The 18,522-nt window shown below is 47.2% G+C and overlaps 2 protein-coding genes and 1 pseudogene across 2 annotated transcripts in view; 1 reads left to right on the forward strand and 2 right to left on the reverse strand.

The window, feature by feature from the left end:
• Window positions 1-18,522, reverse strand: part of LOC131199346 (olfactory receptor 52K1-like) — a 46,047-nt pseudogene that overhangs the window by 22,971 nt on the left and 4,554 nt on the right.
• Window positions 1-18,522, reverse strand: part of LOC131199467 (uncharacterized) — a 41,518-nt gene that overhangs the window by 17,713 nt on the left and 5,283 nt on the right. The window lies entirely within an intron of this gene.
• Window positions 416-1,357, forward strand: LOC131199323 (olfactory receptor 52E4-like). The gene is given in 3 exon segments (XM_058184996.1): window positions 416-801; window positions 803-945; window positions 948-1,357. Coding segments are annotated over 3 exon segments (939 nt in total).

The raw sequence follows: 18,522 nt of genomic DNA on the forward strand, positions 1-18,522 counted from the left end.
TTAACTCAGCCTCCCATCCTTCTGAGGTCAGTGAAATGAGGACCCAGATTGTTGGGGGCAATAGACTGATTCTAGAGTGAACAGGTAAACCACTTAGAGAGGGCTGTGAACCATTGTATATAAGTCTAAATGCTATTGCTAATCTTAGAGCCTTTTTTTCCACCCTCCCAAAATATGTCTCTCCACTCTTTGAAGAGATACACAGGCTTCCCTTCTGGGCCTCCAGAGGTGCAGACGTTCTTCTGCCTTTCCCTAATTATTATTTCCTGTGGCTTCCAGGGTCCTTTTCACAGGGGGCCGGTAGCTCCTGCTTTCCACAGCTGCCTCTCATCCCCATCGGGGCCTAAAGTCCAGGGCTGGAACATGCTGGCCTCTCTTCCTTATCGGCAAGTACAAGGTGCTTTTCCCTGGGATGATGCCGGCCTCGAATGCCTCCCACTTCTATTCTCCCTCCTGCACCTTGCTTGGCGTGCCAGGACTGGAAGCTCTGCACCCCTGGCTCTCCATCCCTGTGTGTGTTGGGTATGCGATCGCTCCTCTGGGGAACTTCACTGTCCTCTCCGTTGGGAAGACCGAGGCCAGCCTCCACCAGCCCATGTTCTACTTCCTCTGCCTGCTCTCCTTCATCGACCTGGGCCTCTCCACCTCCACCCTGCCCAAGATGCTGGCCATCTTCTGGTTTGGCCTGGGGGAGATCACGTTTGACGCCTGCCTGGTCCAGATGTTCTTCATCCACACCTTCACGGGGATGGAATCTGTGGTGCTCCTGGCCATGGCCTTTGACCGATTCGTGGCCGTCTGTGAGGTACACCGTCATCCTGACCAAGGAGCGGGTGGCCTGGATGTGTGCTGGGGTGGTGTCGCGACCAACCCTTCTGGTGATTCCCATCACGCTGATGACTCTGCGTCTGCCCTTCTGCAAGCCCCACCTCATCATCGCCCACACATGGGCATTGCCAAGCTGGCCTGCACAGACATCCGGGTGAACAGCATTTATGGCTTGTTCACCATCGCCTTCCTTATGCTGGACTTAGTTCTGATCTTTGGGTCCTATGTGCTGATCCTGAGGGCTGTTTTCCACCTGCCTTCCAGGGAGGCCCGACGCAAATCCTTGGGCACCTGCAGCTCCCACATCGCCGTGATTTTTGTCTTCTACACACCAGCCTTCTTCTCCTTCCTCACCCACTGCTTTGGACACAACATCCCCCTCTTTGGCCACATCCTCATCGCCAACCTCTATGTCATTCTACCCCCCATGCTCAACCCGGTCATCTACGGCATGAGGACAAGGGAGATCCGGAAAAGAATCCTGCGCTTGTTCAGCTCGGGAAGGGGACTCTGGACCCACACTCCCTGATGGGTTTGGGAACATAGATATATAAAAATATAAAGAGACATTAAAACCATATATATATCATTCGTCATCTTCAGGCTTCAGCTTCGTGCTTCTGGGAGCAATGTGTGATCGCAGCTGTTTCTTCCTTTTAACTGCTTGTGGGGGTTTGAACTGATTGGGTGGGAGCTTGGCTGTGCTCTGATTGGATGGGGTTTTTTCTGTGCTCTGATTGGCTGGGGGTGTGTCCTGTGTTGGTGGGAGCTTGGTTGTGCTCAGTCTAGTCTGTGCTGCAGGGGGATTTGAGCTGGTGAGCTGCATAGCTGTTGTTTGGCTTTGTGGTCGTGCTACATCTTCATAGTGGGTGTCAGTCTGCTGCATGAATGGATTGGAGGGGTTTGAAATGGCTAATGTTGCAGCTGCGGTCTGGCTTCTGGTCCTTGGTCGTGCTTCATGATCAGTGTGGGTTTGGGTCTGCTTTCTGGGTGGATGTGCGGTGGTGACATCCTGTGTGGACCTTGTGAGTGTGGGTCTGGTGTCATTCCTCGTGTTAGGGACTCGTTTGTCAATAAGGGCGGGTTTCCAAATGGCTGGTAGGCGGGAGGTGTCATCTCGTTTGTTCATGCTGTGTGGGCGTTTTTCTATCTCAATGGCTTCTCTGATTATTCTGTTGTTAAAGTGTTCAGTTTTGGCGATAGTTCTGGTCTTTTTAAAGTCAATATCATGTCCTGTGACTTTAAAGTGTTGGACCAGGGAAGAAGTTGGTTCCTCTTTTTTGAATGAGTTCTTGTGTTCTTCAATGCGTGCACTTATTCTTCTGTTGGTTTGTCCAATGTATGTGGTGGGGCAGGCGGTGCATGGGAAACCCCATGGGTGGGGCAGGCGGTGCATGGTGCCATTTGGAAACCCGCCCTTATTGACAAACGAGTCCCTAACACGAGGAATGACACCAGACCCACACTCACAAGGTCCACACAGGATGTCACCACCGCACATCCACCCAGAAAGCAGACCCAAACCCACACTGATCATGAAGCACGACCAAGGACCAGAAGCCAGACCGCAGCTGCAACATTAGCCATTTCAAACCCCTCCAATCCATTCATGCAGCAGACTGACACCCACTATGAAGATGTAGCACGACCACAAAGCCAAACAACAGCTATGCAGCTCACCAGCTCAAATCCCCCTGCAGCACAGACTAGACTGAGCACAACCAAGCCCCCACCAACACAGGACACACCCCAGCCAATCAGAGCACAGAAAACCCCCATCCAATCAGAGCACAGCCAAGCTCCCACCCAATCAGTTCAAACCCCACTAGCAGTTAAAAGGAAGAAACAGCTGCGATCACACATTGCTCCCAGAAGCACGAAGCCGAAGCCTGAAGATGACGAATGAGACTTCGAAACGTCGCCAAGACATTTCAATTTTACACAGGAGAAAACCCAACAACCAAAGACCTATATACAAACACCGTGAAAACCTCAGAAAACATATATATATATATATATATATATATATATATATATATATATATATATATATATATATATATATAAATATATATATATATATATATATATGTCTTTGGTTGTTCGGGTTTTCTCCCGTGTAAAATTGGAAGTGTCTTGGCGACGTTTCGACGAAGTCTCATTCGTCATCTTCAGGCTTCAGCTTCGTGCTTCTGGGAGATATATATATATATCTCTGGGCAGCTTATGGTTTTATATATACAGTTAAAAACATAAAGAAACATTAAAGCCATATATATATATGGCTTTAATGTCTCTTTATGTTTTTAACTGTATATATAAAACCATAAGCTGCCCAGAGTTACCCTATGATAAGAAGGGCAGCCAAAACATTTTATAAATTATATATATAATGTAACATATATGTTCGTACATAGTGTGTATTTATTTATATAGTACATATATACATACGTACATATATATATATGTGTGTGTAATCAGTGGTGGGATTCAGCCAGTTCGCACCACTTCGGGAGAACCGGTTGTTAACTTTCTGAGCAGTTTAGCAAACTGGTTGTTGGAAGAAATCATTAGGGCAGAGAACCGGTTGTTAAATTACTTGAATCCCACCACTATGTGTAATATATGGTGAGCACATGAGAGGAGAGAAGCAAACACATACAATGCATGTAATGATATACGAAACATCTCAAGGGGGACGGCAGTGGCTCCACAACTGGATGTCCAGTCCAGCTGCCCAGGGATCACCTCTGGCATTGCTTCATGCAGATCTTCTAGGCAGGCTTGCACAATATGCTTAATAGTTTGCATATCAGCACCACAATCATAACAAAGGGAATCAGTCCAACACACACATACGCACACACACACTCACACACATACACACACACACATAGACATACCTTATATCAGAGATTGCTGAACACCAGTTGACTACAGCCTTAACCCGTAGCAGTGGAGCATTAAGAGCAAGAGCACCTAGACTTAGATACCGCTTCACAGTGCTTGACAACCATCTCTAAGCGGTTTACAGAATCAGCCTCTTGCCCCCAACAACCTGGGTCCTCATTTTACTGGCCTGGGGAAGCTGGAAAGCTGAGTCAACCTTGATCCAGTCAGGATCGAATTCCAGGCTGTGGGCAGAGTCAGAGTCAGCCTGCAATGTTGCACTCTAACCACTGGGCCACCGGGGCTCCTTATGTATTAAAGTACATAAATTATAACATTTAATCAAAGATCTTGTCTTTATTGAAGAAGAAAAGGTTCATCAACCAATTCAAATAAAGTTGGATTTCATAGTATCATTTCATAAAGCGGATTTTTAAGGGACAGAGAAGCATTGATTTTAGAGTATCGCCAACAACATTTAAGAAAAAGGGGCCTTTGTTCACAGAGTCCAAGAAGCCTTCCTGAGTGTTTTTTTTATTTATTTATTTATTTATTATAAAATTTGTATGTCACCCATCTCAGCATCCTGGGCGACTCCTGGGCCATTCCTTCTGTAGCCTTGACAGGAATATTTGGAGTATCTGGGAAGAATATTTCAATTAGCCTCATTTTACACAGAAAAGGTCTTTCTTATCGCTCACAAGAAGCAAGGGCATGTGGTTAAGGATTTTTTTTTTAACTGAATTTTATTATTTTCTTTTTGCGATCCCATCTGTTGCTGCACCGTTTACTCTTTTCTGGCTCCATTCAAAGGCTTATGTCAAATCCAGATGGGTCTTGTTCCTCTCAGATCAGAACAGGAGGAAGGGTCAGTGAAGCAACTGTAGTTGGGCCCCACCAAAATATTTCCAGTCCAGTGAATAAATGGAAAATTGACATTCCCACAGACTGTGGGAGACATTATAGCTGAAAACAGCAGCTGGATGCTGGATCTGGGCTGCCAAAATCTCTCTGGAGAAAGGAGATATCTTCAGATTGCCCATATAAACTCTGCACAACTGTTTTCTGTGAGTAGATGGCAGAAACCAACATTTTTTGCTGTCAGCTTGCAAACAGCTGGGAGTTGCAGGGTTCATAGCCCTCAACGTAGCCTTCTGGAAATCAAAATTTGCTCAAACCCCACCTTCTTAATCATTTTAGATTTTACTTTTTTTCCTTTGTCTTTTTAAAGATTGAGAACCTTTAGAACCACACATTGGATCATATTCACCGAATGTGTTTTTCTTCAATCCTTTAGGAAAGAAAGTTTAATTATTTTATTTTATTTTGCCCACATCCTCAATACCAACCTTTATGTCATTCTGCCCCCGATGCTCAACCCGGTCATCTATGGAGTGAGGACCAAGGAGATACGGACACGGGTGCTCCGAATTCTTTCTCAAGGGCGTCCCGTTGGGAGACATTCCGTGAAATGACTTCTCCATCATTTAGAAGTCATCGTGTAGAAGAGTTGCCTTCAACTAGTGGATGGGAAGTGAGGCCGAAGCTTCGGGTGGTTCCCTCCAGAGGGAGTGACACCCACTAATCTGCTATGGCTTTGTCACAGACATTAACTGAGGGAATTGAACACAGGGATGTAAGACTCTGGCCCTGGCTGCTTAAGGAAACTCAGCTGCCCAAAGAGTCCACACGGGCAAAATAGTAGCAGAACTCAAGCCAATTCAAAACAGAAAATATTTGCAGTAAATATGAAGCAAGAGTAACTGTGGTGAATGATGCCTGAGAAGGGGGAGCTGGTGTGATGGACTACAGTGAAGCAGCAGTTTCCAAGGAAGCAAATGCTAGGGAGGGGTGGGGGGCACACAAGAGGCAGAATAGCTCAGAGCTGGATTGGAGACAGAGGAAGAGAGTCAAAATAGCCTCTACCTAGAATCTCCTAGGATATATCCAGTGATTTGGGATTAGCAAGGGTTTAGTCTGGCAAGATTCCGTTGATTGGGCAGAAGCAAATAAAAAATTGAACTTTGGCTGGATTGTTTTATGTAGTTCTTGGGATGGGCTCCACAGCTCCTGCCCTAAGAGGAAGCCTACAGTTTTAGATCTGGGATCGAGGGAGGTCCCGTTGAAAGGTGAGAGTGGAGCTCACCTAGAGCAAGAGCAGGTCCTCCTCATGCAAGTTCCAGGCACAGACTTCGCAATGGGGGCTGAAGGTTCCTTCCAGCTGCAAGGAGCCCCCTCCCATTCTTGACTTCTCCCTGTTAGTAAGGGTTCAGTTCAATGATTGTGCAAGAACTGTATCCTCCAGTTAGCAAGCTGCTAAATCTCTTGCAAAAAGGGACTCTGGACTCAGGAATCTGACCAAGGTCTGCTTGTGTTGGTTTTGTGGCCATGGCTGATTGTTGCTGTCTTGCTCAACATGGTATCTGTCTCATCAAACACTTAGTTTATCAACAGTGGAATACTGGTGTAGATACTTGGTGCTCTCTGAGCTGGGTGGTTTCCTTGCAGGTATTTCATGACCCAATGAGGTAACATCCTCAGGGCCAGAAGGGAGTGGGGTTTGCCCTTTTTTATATACTAGTGACTTGCCCTGTCAGTGTTGCTGCGGGTGTTCTTGAGAGTTCCTTGAAGAGGCTGATGTTTACTGTTTGATTATTTGTCTGAATTGATTCCAGTATTGTTTACTTATTGATAGTTGGTGTAATGTTAGTCTTGGTGTTACCCTCTGCTCACCTGGGTATTGATTGCTGATGAGGTGTTTTGGTCTTTTTGCTTCCTTTTGGGCTTTTTTCATTGTTGTTTTTTTAATGGTTTGTAGATGTTGCTATCGCTATGTGCCTGATTTCATCTGGCTGATTTGTTTGACTGCCAGGATTCTCTAGCGTTTAGCCAAAACTACCAGTTCAGACAAATAAGCTAACAGCAAAACCAGGAAGCACCAACCACATTCCCAACAACATTAGCAGGGGAAGCCACTAGTATGGAAAGAAGAGCAAACTTTTTAGCACTGATGATGTTCCCTAGTTGGGTCAAGAAATGTCTGCAAGAAAACCACCAAGCTCAGAGAGCATCAAGGACCCCACAGTTCAACCCTGAGCTACAAATATTCTCTTCTATCAGTATTGCTGTAGAAGAGGGGGGAGAAAGAGGGGAGAGAAAGAGAGAAAGAGGAAGGGAGACAGGGAGAGAGAGAGGGAGGGAGGGAGGGAGGGAAAGGAGAAACAATATAATAGACCCAAATCAATCTTCAGGATGAAGGACTTTTATGGACTCTTGTCCCAGCTCAACACAGGGTCCATGCCCTTTATCCAAACTGAACACATCAAGGTGATTGCAAAACAAGCTTTGTTCTGCAGAAGGAAGGATACAGACAGCTCCCTCTCAAAGTCTGTGTGATCCCACCCCCATAATGTCCATGGGTGGGTTTTATGCTGCATTAAACAAAAGTTAATGCCACAAGGTCACAAGTTGTTCTCCATCCTCCCTTTTTACAGTAATTTCTTTACCTTATTAACATAAGTGAAGCACAAGTATGTATTTATTTATGTAATAAATGACACAGTGGTTAGAGTGCAGCATTGCAGGCAAACTCTGCCAGCTGCTAGCAGTTTGATCCTAACCGGCTACAGGTTGACTCAGCCTTCTGTCCTTCCAAGGTCGGTCGAACGAAGATCCCAATTGTTGGGGGCAAAAGGCAAATAAGGCCTCAACATTGTATTTATTTATTTATTTATTTAATCAAATTTTTATACCGCCCTATCTCCCGAAGGACTCAGGGCGGTTTACAGCCTGATAAAAACACAAGAATAAATACAAAATAAAAGCAGTATTTAAAAAACTTATTGAATTAGGCCAGATTTAAAATTATGATTAAGATAATAAAAACCCCATTTAAAAGCAAAATTTAAAATTAAAATTCTAGGCCAGTCCTGCATAGATAAATAGGTGTGTCTTAAGCTCGCGGCGAAAGGTTCGAAGGTCAGGAAGTTGGCAGAGTCCTGGGGGAAGTTCATTCCAGAGGGTGGGAGCCCCCACAGAAAAGGCCCTTCCCCTGGGTATTGCCAGTCAGCACTGCCTGGCGGACGGCACCCTAAGGAGTCCCTCTCTGTGAGAGCGGGTCGGTGGGAGGCAATCGGTGGCAGTAGACTTTCCCGTAAGTAACCCAGCCCTATGCCATGGAGTGCTTTAAAGATAGTAACCAATACCTTGAAGCGCACCCGAAAGGCCACAGGTAGCCAGTGCAGCCTGCGCAGGAGTGGTGTCACATGGGAGCCACGAGGGGCTCCCTCTATCACCCGCGCAGCTGCATTCTGAACTAAGCCTCCGGATGCTCTTCAAGGGGAGCCCCATGTAGAGAGCACTGCAGTAATCCAAGCGAGATGTCACGAGAGCATGAGTGACCGTGCATAGGGCATCCCGGTCTAGGAAGGGGCGCAACTGGCGGACCAGGCGAACCTGGTAAAAAGCCCTCCTGGAGACGGCCGTCAAATGGTCTTCAAAAGACAGCCGTCCATCCAGGAGAACGCCCAAGTTGCGCACCCTTTCCATTGGGGCCAATGACTCGCCCCCAACAGTCAGCCGCGGCTGCAGCTGACTGAATCGGGATGCCGGCATCCACAGCCACTCCGTCTTGGAGGGATTGAGCTTGAGCCTGTTTCTCCCCATCCAGACCCGTACGGCTTCCAAACACCGGGACAGCATTTCGATAGCTTCATTGGGGTGGCCCGGGGTGGAAAAGTACAGCTGAGTATCATCAGCGTACAGTTGGTACCTCACCCCAAAACCACTGATGATCTCACCCAGCGGCTTCATATAGATGTTGAACAGGAGAGGCAAGAGAATCGACCCCTGCGGCACCCCACAAGTGAGGTGCCTCGGGGTCGATCTCTGCCCCCCTGCCAACACCGTCTGCGACCGATCAGAGAGATAGGAGGAGAACCACCAATAAACGGTGCCTCCCACTCCCAATCCCTCCAACCGGTGCAGCAGGATACCATGGTCGATGGTATCAAAAGCCGCTGAGAGGTTTAATAGGACCAAGGCAGAGGAATAACCCCTATCCCTGGCCCACCAGAGATCATCAACCAACGCGACCAAAGCCGTCTCCGTGCTGTATCCGGGCCGAAAGCCGGACTGGAACGGGTCTAGATAGACAGTTGTAAACCTCTCAGAGAGGGATATAAAGCACTATGAGGTGGAATATAAATCTAAGTGCTATTGCTATTACAGCTAGTCCTTGACTTACAATCACAATTGAGCCCAACATTTCTGTTCTTAAGTGAGACATTTGTTAAGTGAGTTTTGCCCCGTTTTATGACCTTTCTTGCCACAGTTGTTAAGTGAACTACTGCAGTTATTAAATGAACAGCAGGGTTATTAAGTCAATCTGGCTTCTCCATTGACTCTGCTTGTCACAAGATCACAAAAGGGGATTGCACGATTCTGACACAATCATCATAAATATGAATCAGCTGCCAAGCATCTCACCATGGGGATGCTGCAACGGTCGCAAGTCTGAAAAACGGTCATAAGTCCCTTTTTTCAGCGCCATTGTAACTTGGAATTGTCACTAAATGAACTGTTGTAAGGCAAAGACTACCTGTACTAAATTCATTCACTAGCCATCTCACTGACACGTGATTCAAAAAAACCCCCTGAGCATTATTTTTAAAAAGGAACAAAAACATTTTTTCCCATTTTAAATATGAGAATCCCAACATTTAGTATTGAAAATAGGGCCCACATCCTGGGGTCCAGCTGAATTAAAAAAAGGTGGGGGGGAGTTTAGAAAAGTAGGGAAAATGAAGTTCTGTAGACAGAGCAGCAGATGGCGCTGTTTCACCACGAATGGAGAGTTCCTGTTAACAGAGGCCAGGAGATGAATCTCTGGCTTAGACACACAGCTGCTAATCCAAAACCAGTGGCGGGAAATAAATAAACACAGAAAAGAAGCCAAAAGCCTGAACCCAATCCTTGGCCAGAGGTTTTATCTTTTTCTGCCAAAAGCTGTCTGAAAGGAAGATTTCTTTGCTTCATTTCCCTGCTCCATCCAGCCCCTTGGGGAGTCCCAGAGGCTCCTGTGCCAGCCTCAGGTGGCACCAAAGGATTCTCTTTGGCTCCAAAAGGCCCGACGTTGGCAGGAGACGCTCCTGGATGCCCGAGCCTGGACAGCCCTAACATGTTTGTCCTCCTCCATGGGAAGAACTTACAAATGTATATAACTGTTAGAAACATTGTATAGGAAATCAGGCTGACTAACCCATGTCCCCCAAAAAGTTACTGATTAACAGCCTCTGAAATCCTTTAAACTTACAGCAAACAAGAATTAAACACTGTGAATTGTGAACCCACACAAGCAAACAGACAAAGCTCAGTTAACACAATGTAAACATAATTATAACACTCACAGTTCAAACAGAGATCCAATCTACCTCACTTGATTTAATCAATCTCTTCTCCAGATCAACACGTACACATACCCACCCCTCTCAAGCATCACCCAAGAACCATACCAAGGACACACACACACACACCAAACAGCCCTTTTGCACATCGCTTTCTCGTAGGGAAACCTCTTTGCTTTGGGGGATGAATCACGCCCCTTTCCTCACAGCAGTCTGGACTTCATTTTGATTGGTTCTTGAACAACCTGGGCTCGAGTTGGAACCCCCAATTATTCTTCTGACACTCCCGTGAGACAGCACAGGGGTGTCTTTCCTCAGCGTCCCAGGGCATCAATCGCAACCCCAGCAGGATCAGGGCCCTTGGCCAAAGAAAGGTTGCTAGATGGAAGTCCATGGCCAGCAAATGATCCGGAGGACTTCTGGGTGGGATTCCTGGCTTGTTTTTAGCTCTCTCTTCCGGCCAGCCCAAATTTTGCAGCAACATGATGAGGGGACTCTTCTTGCTTTGCAGGAAACCCCAAGATCCTGGGCCAAGTCCCCTCTGTATCTGCTAAGCAGCACCCCAGGAGATGGTCAAGGGGGAAAGGAGAAGGCCTTCCCAAAGGCAACTGGACTTTCCTTTTTTTTTCCTCTTGAAAAAGTTTCACTCCTGATCCAAGAAGCTTCATTGGTTCTCAAGAAGTTATTGGATGAGAACTGAAACATTTTCAAGGAAAAAACAAAGAAAGTCCCGTTGCCTTTTGAAAAGGCTCCGTTGGGACAACCAGAACTTGGAGGAGTGAGAAGCTCCATAGACAGGTCAGTCCCATCCTTCGGTGTGGGGCTGATCCTGACACACACATACCGCCAGCACAAATGGGGGTCCTTATGCTGGGAACTAAGATACTTTTGCCAATGAAGTGTGTGATCTAATGATATATACAAGTGAAAGTATTATTTACAAAAGCCTCAAATGTACAGAAGCAAATAGTTTGAGAAATCTTCATGCTCCTTCTCAGTTCTACTTCAATTTCTCCCTCTCACGTCTCTTTCCTTCACTTTCTGCTTTGTTCCATCTTCTTCTCTCCTTCTCCCAACCACTCAACCTGGAATACCTGGATGTTTTCTCCCAAACGAAGACTGGACTTCTCAAGATTCCCCTGTCCAGCACCTGAATCTCCCTCGGTCCAAAACTGTCTGTCCCCTTGGCCTCCCCAGCATTTCTCACAGGCCACTCAGGGCTCCCTCCCCACCCTTCCCTTCCCTCCCCACCCTTCCCTCCCCACATCCCGGGCTGGGGTCTCTGGGCTTGACAGGCTGGTTGGGCCTCCACTCCACCCCATATTAACCGGGTGGTCTCCTCTCCAGCAGCAGGACCTGCAGCATCTGGAGAATATTCTAGAATTTCCCCCTTCACCACTGAGGCTTTCCTAGTCTTGTGCTGAGTCACCTGCAATAAACCAAGAGCTGCAGGCAATGGCGGCTGGCTGAATAAGGACACAGCCAACTTATACTGAGGGCACTGCCCATTATCTTGGTCCCAAAACCAGATGGAGAAGTTATATTTTGTGTGGATCTGAGGAAATTAAATCATTGCTAATTTTTATCATAAACTTTATGCCTGCTTGTGCTTCACTCCTAAGAGGTGCACCAAAATCCCAAGTTATACTTCCCCATCCCTTAACTGCCTCTCATTGCTCCCCCCAGTGTAATCAGTCAGGTTCAGGCAGGATGTTTTCCTAGCGGTCAGTCCAAGCGTGGTTTGGTGTGCGGCTCCAGGTTCAGCCCCTTAATTTCCCAAAGCATTCACCCCTTCATCCCTCACCTCCTCACAGTTCATGGCAGATCCCATGCCAAGGACAGCAGAACTAGGAGGAGATCTAGGAAAAGGGAAGTATGACATTCTGACTATGTGTCAGAACGGTTGAACAATTGGCAACTTCAAATCTCAACCAGCAAATGCTCTTACTCATTGGCAACAAAATCAGAACACTAAAGACAAACTGGGTGGATACGACCTCATAGATGACCCTCACTCTATCGAGGACTTAGGAGTACTCATTTCAAAAGATCTAAGACCCAGAGCCACTGTAACAGCATTGCCAAAAAGGCATTAAGAGTTGTTAACCTAATTTTGCAAAGCTTCTTCTCGGATAACATTGTACTGCAAACCAGAAAACCTATACAAAACCTTTGCTAGACCAGTTCTCGGATACAGCTCGTCTGCCTGGAATCCACACTGTATATCGGACATTAATACAATTGAGCGAGTCCAGAGGTATTTCACGAGAAGAGTCCTCCACTCCTCTGCACACAACAAAATACTTCATGCCACCAGGCTTGAAATTCTGGACCTGGATAACCTAGAACTATGCCGCCCACAGTCTGACCTAAGCTTAATACACAAAATTGTCTGCTACAACGTCCTGCCTGTCAATGACTACTTCAGCTTCAACCTCAACAATACACAGACAAACAATAGATGCAAATTCAAAGTAAACCGCTCCAAACTCGATTAGAGAAAATACAACTTCAGCAACAGAGTGGTCAACGCCTGGAACTCATTACCTGACTGTTGTGTCTTGCCCGCCCTCAGAGCAGCCGGGGCCTTCTTACCTGCTCCCGAACACTGAGGAATGTATGCCTCCCGGCCCAAGTCCTGGCTCCATGCCCACACAAACTGCAGAAGAAAGAGCACCTCCCTGCCCCAGCCCTGACTCCATGCCCAGGCAAACGGAGCAGCTAGACCCCTCCCCCTCCTCCACAGCAGGTGAGCCTGAGGAGGGTTTATTTCCAACAGCTGCTGATTGGAGTGACCCTCGCATCAGAAGACTGGATAGGCGGAGGCAACAGAAGGAAGGGAGGGGCAGGCCTTAATGAGTGCTGAGTCATGGAGCCACACCCCATGGCCTATATAAAGGATCTGCTTTCTGGCAGTCTCTGAGTCAGGCAAAAGTCGAACTTATCTTGCTGAAGTCACTTACTGGTCTCCTGCCTGCTCTGAGGACTTTGCTAGGACTTTGGGCAGAGCTGCAGAGGCAAGCCTGATTCGGATTTCCCTGACCCGGCCGTCAGCGGAGGAGTGGGACACGACACTGACTTTGTTGTTACATCCTCAAACCCACAAAACTTTAACCTTAAACTGTCTACCGTGGACCTCACTCCATTCCTGTTCATACTTATACTTGCTTTCTCATACATGCTTGACAAATTAAATTAATTAATTAATTTTAAAAAAATAAGTAGCTGGGTCCAAAGAAGAGGCGCTGCCGGACAGTCCATCAATAGACACGGAAGTGGCTTTGCCCAGAGCACCGAATCTGCCTCACCATTCACGGTTTTCTTTGTTTTTGGAGGAGACTGTCCTCAAAGCCACGGAGGCTTATTTATTTATTTATTTATTCAGGAAATTTATTTCCCGCCCATCTCTTATCCAACTATTCTGGGCAGCTTACAGCATAAAAACGCAAAAACATTTCAAAAAACATGAAAGCTATCATTGAACACAGCGGATAAAATCATAGACACATGAAAGCATTAACACAAGATGGCAAAGGAAGGAGCCGGACACACAGGAGTGGTGGTGGTGGGGATTTGGTTTTAATCAGCCAGCCATCTCTAGGTAATTAGGTCCCCAAGGCATCTGGCAGAACCAGCTCTTATGAATCGTCAGGAGGGTGGGAGCCACGGCACACAAGGCTCATCTCCTGGATCCTGCCAGCCAAAATCTGCAATGGGCTCCCTCTGCTGACACTGGGGGGGGGGGGAATCCATAGGGCTCACCAGCAGCTTCTGTCAGCAGCCACATCTTCTGGCTCACTTGGCTGAAGGTCACAGCAGCGAGGGTTTCTTTCCCAACCTTGAGCTCTTCCCAGACTCCATTGCACTATGGAGCAACTGGCAAGGCGGAATTGTGTCCATTCTGATAAGCTCCCCCGCCACCTTATCTGCCCTCTGATAACCAGACAGTGGACTCCACGTGATCCAAGACCTCCAGACTGTTGGCACGGTCTTGCCAAAAGATGTCGAGGATGGAGCAGAGCGTGTTCCTGTAAGATTTTTCCAGGCATTTAACATGCCTTTGGTGCAGAATCCAGGACTCCCATTGCCTAGGAGAGAACACAGCTCTGCAGGTATGCAGATGTTGTGTTGGAGCACTCTAGTATGCAGCTGCCCCTGTGCTTAGCTGGCCTGGCTGATCCTGGAGTCCATTTCTGGGTCCCAAGAAGTCTCAAAGAAGACCCAGATCCTTCTTGCCAGCACTACTTTTTTTAATTACTATTTTTAAAAAGTAGTACTGGCACAAAGGATCTGGGTGTCTTGATAGACCATAGACTGGGCTGCATCAACATGGTACCGAACTCACAGAGAATGATAGGTCCACTCTATGCTGCACTAGCTCAGGCCACATCTGAACTACTGTGTCCAATTCTATTCACCACCGTAGAAAAAAGGTACCGAGTACACAGTACAGGAAGACGTGACAAAGATGGCAGAGGGCTTGGAGACTCAGTCCCAGGAGGAATGGTTAAAAGAATTGTGGGTGATGAACCTAAAGCAGGGATGTCCAACCTTGGCAACTTCCAGAATTCCCCAACCAGCAATGCTGAAGGCAAGAAAATTTACTCTGTAGGGCTCCCACAGGAAGTATGGTTGAACATTTATGAAGAAGAAACCAAATATGGAGTAAGGAGGGACATCCTGTGAGAGCTACCAAGCAGTGGGACCTCCTGCCTCCTGGAGTTACGAGGCGCCATCACTGCAGTTTTTCAAAGCAAGCTTTGACACGTGTCTGGGATGGTCTGAGCAGCCCAAGCTTCAGGGATGCCACCTGCATTGTGTTCACACTTCTGAATTAAAAGGTCTAACTCTCCCCTTGTCTCGAGGCCTGTGGAAAAACTCTCGAGTGGGGAGCCACCTCTTGGTTGCAGCATGCTAGGTGTCTCCACCTGCCCTCCTCCTGCTTCTTCCTTCGCAGTTGCTTCCTTGGCTCCAGGGCTGGGCCATGCTGGACCATCCTCCCCCTTTGCCCCAGTTCCCACATGGCTGGGGCAGGCTGGTGTTCGGTGGGTGCTACAACTGGCAGACTTGGCCCGCTGTGACAGGTGTGCAGGAGGGCTCTTTTCTGAGTCTGCCCCATCCTCCTGCCGCCCCAGGTTGCCAGTCAGGCTGAAGGAGGAAAAGGGAAAAGCTGGAGGAGCCGTCGGCAGAAAGAGGCCCCCAGCCTCTTAGTAGCAGCACTGCTAGAGAAAGGCAGAAGGACGCTGTGGCGGGCAGCAGTCCATATAACACAGCAATGGAGGAAAGTAAAATGGTGAATCCCCCCCTTCATAGAAATAAAAGACTAAATGAAGAGGAAACCCATCGCTGCAGAGAAGTTGCAGGACCCCAGCCATAACAGAATAAGAGATTTGGAAGAGACCTTGGAGGCCTTCTAAACCAGTCCTCTCCTTAAGCAGGAGACCCTATATCATTCCAGACAAATGGCTGTCCAGTCTTTTCTTGAAAACCTCCAGTGATGAAACCTCCACAACTTCTACTGTAGAGGCAAGCCAGTTGGTTTGCCTCCAGAAGTTGTGGAGCTATGGTTGCATGGTAGTGCACTGGTTAAAATGCAATATTGCAGGCTAACTCTTTCCATTGCCAGGAGTTTGATCCTGAACAGCTCAAGGTTAACTCAACCTTCCATCCTTCCATCCTGGATCAAATGAGAACCCAGGTTGTTGGGGGCAACAGGCTGACATTTGCAAACCACTCAAAGAGTGCTGTAAAGCACTATGGAGCGGTACATAAGAGCCTATACTTGTGATGGCAACCCTATGGGAGGCGTGCCACAGGTGGCTTGCAGAGCCGTATCTGTGGGCACGTGAGCCATTGCCCTAGCTCAGCTGCAGCGCGCATGCGCGTGCCAGCCAGCTCATTTTCAGCTACCTCTCTCTTCCCAGGAGTCTCCACGTGGCCTGTTCTGGATGCCAGGTAAGTACCGGGCTTGCGCAGAGACTCTGGGAGGGCATTTTTGGCCACCAGAGAGCCTCGGGGGGGGGGAGGCGTTTTCGCTCTCCCCAGGCTCCAAGAAAGCCTCTGGAGCCTGGGGAGGGCAAAAAACGGGCCTTCTGGGCCCACTGGAAGTCAGGAAACTATTGAGCCAGGTACCACCTACTCTACACATATACATTTCGTTTTTCTTGCCTAGGTGTAAAACTTTATGTCAGCTTTGGAAGCCATACTAGGCCGAAGGCTTCCACACGCTGCCACTTTCTCCTCTGGGGGAAAAGAGGGGAGGAGGGTGGTAGTACAAGGGATGATTAGACAAAACAACATTCTTCCTGGCAGTCAAGGTCAGGCTGGGTTTGCATCTGGAGGAGGAGTGGCTGGAGTGATGCTTCGACATGGGACGGTTGAGGATTGGAGCATGTGACCGGCAGAGCGGTCATGACGGTGGAGATTTTGGGGTTTGTATTATTGAGGGAGGAACCAGAATCCCCCGTTTCGGTTTTCATCCAACTGTGCCACTTTTCCCATGCTAGTAAAAGAACTTTGAAAGATGTTGGCTTTGGAGTCTTTTCTGCAGGAAGGGTTTTCTGGAACATTGACATCATTTCACCACTGAATTGTATTTTGTTGGATAAGGCCCAGTGTTCAAGTCTGTCAAGATCCTTCTGTATCTTAAGCCTGTCTTCTGGAATGTTGACTATTCCTACCAGCTTGGTGGCATCTGCAAATTTGATGAATTCGCCTCCCATTCCCTCATCTAAATCATTTATGAAGATGTTGAAGACCACTGGGCCCAAAACAGACCCTTGAAGTGCCCCTGATTTCCATCCATATAGATGTCGCTTCACTGAGGACTACACATGGTTCATAAGCCAGTTATGAACTCGTCTGGTGGTGGTGATGTCTTCCCACATTTTTCTAGCTTACCAAAAAGTAAGAAGTTGTGGTCTACTTTGTCAAATGCTTCACTGAAGTCTAAGTTTGCTATGTCGACAGAATTTTGCTGATCCACTAATTTAGTCACTTCGTCAAAGACAGCAGTTAGGTTTGCATCAGCCATGAAGACTCAGACAGCTGTTGCTGCAGAAGCTGCCTTGAATCACCCACCCATTCAGCTCAGAACTAGGGGCCCTCAGGAGGACACACACCCCTGCTCTCTGAACACAGGCTGAGCACTTGGGGGGCAGGAAAGGCAGAGATCCACACCAGGGGTGAAATGTTCCCGGTTTGGACTGGATCACCCGATCCGGTAGCGATGGCAGCGGGTGGTTCAGAGAACCAGTACCAAAAATCCCTTCCCCCCTTCCCCTCCCTGCATGCCCAGCTGAGCCGCGCGATCATCAGAGGCTTTATTTTTTTTACTTTTAAAAACATTTTTTCTTTGGCTTTTTTCTTTTTAAAAAAGCCTCTGATGATCGCGCGGCTCAGCCGGAATTGTCAGAACCTTTTCTATAAGCTCTTCGGCTGAAGAGGCTGTAAAAAAAAGCTTTTAAAGGGTTCTGGTGATCAGGCAACTCACCTGGGATCGTCAGAACCCTTTCCAAGCATTTTTTAAAAATGCTTTTAAAAGTTTCAAAAAAACCAGTTGGCCACGCCCACCCAGTCACATTACCCCCGCCACCAAGCCACGCCCACAGAACTGGTAGTAAAAAAATTTACATTTCACCCCTGATCCAGACATATCCACTGCCAGCACTTCAATACATGAGGGAGCTTATTCTGCAGACTTATGCGCTTTTGCCAATAAACCAAAATGATCTAATGACATATACAAGTGAAAGTAATATTTACAAAATATTACAAAACCCAAAAACAGAAACACAAAGGAAAGAAGTTCCTTAATTTTGTCCCTCTCAACTCTCTTTCCCTCATTTTCAGCTTCTTCTCTCCCTCCTTATCTCAGTTTCTGCCATTGGAACATCCAGGAAGATTTGGAACCGTGTAGAGCACGCTACATAAGTCATCGGTCTTCCATGAAAAAATTCAATGACCCGGCACAAACCCAACCTCTTTCATCCTCCAGGCACTGACCTGTCAGCGGTTTGGACATTAATCCAGTGCTTAAGGCCAATATTGTTGATTGCTGGTAAGGAGGTGTTTTGGTCATATGGACAGACTGAACATAGCTTCAACTGGGAAACTGTGAGCATCCTAGACCAAGCTAGAGAATTCCTCGAAGCCTGGCATTCAGACACATCTACTATCAACAGGCACATAGAGATATACAACAGCTACAGGTCATTCAAAAGAGACAATCAAAAAGCAAAAAAAAAAAAAAAGGAAGCAAAAAGACCACCCTCTTTTTTTTTATTTTTTATTGAAAGAGTTTTAAAAAACAAAAACATTTTCCCCCTTTTTTCCCCCTCCCTCCCAAAACCCTTCCCCCAGGCTTCCCGGTCAATCACAAGGTATTGTTATACATAAACCA

Source organism: Ahaetulla prasina, chromosome 5 (genome assembly GCF_028640845.1).
Source record: "Ahaetulla prasina isolate Xishuangbanna chromosome 5, ASM2864084v1, whole genome shotgun sequence".
Classification (NCBI taxonomy): Eukaryota; Metazoa; Chordata; class Lepidosauria; order Squamata; family Colubridae; genus Ahaetulla; species Ahaetulla prasina.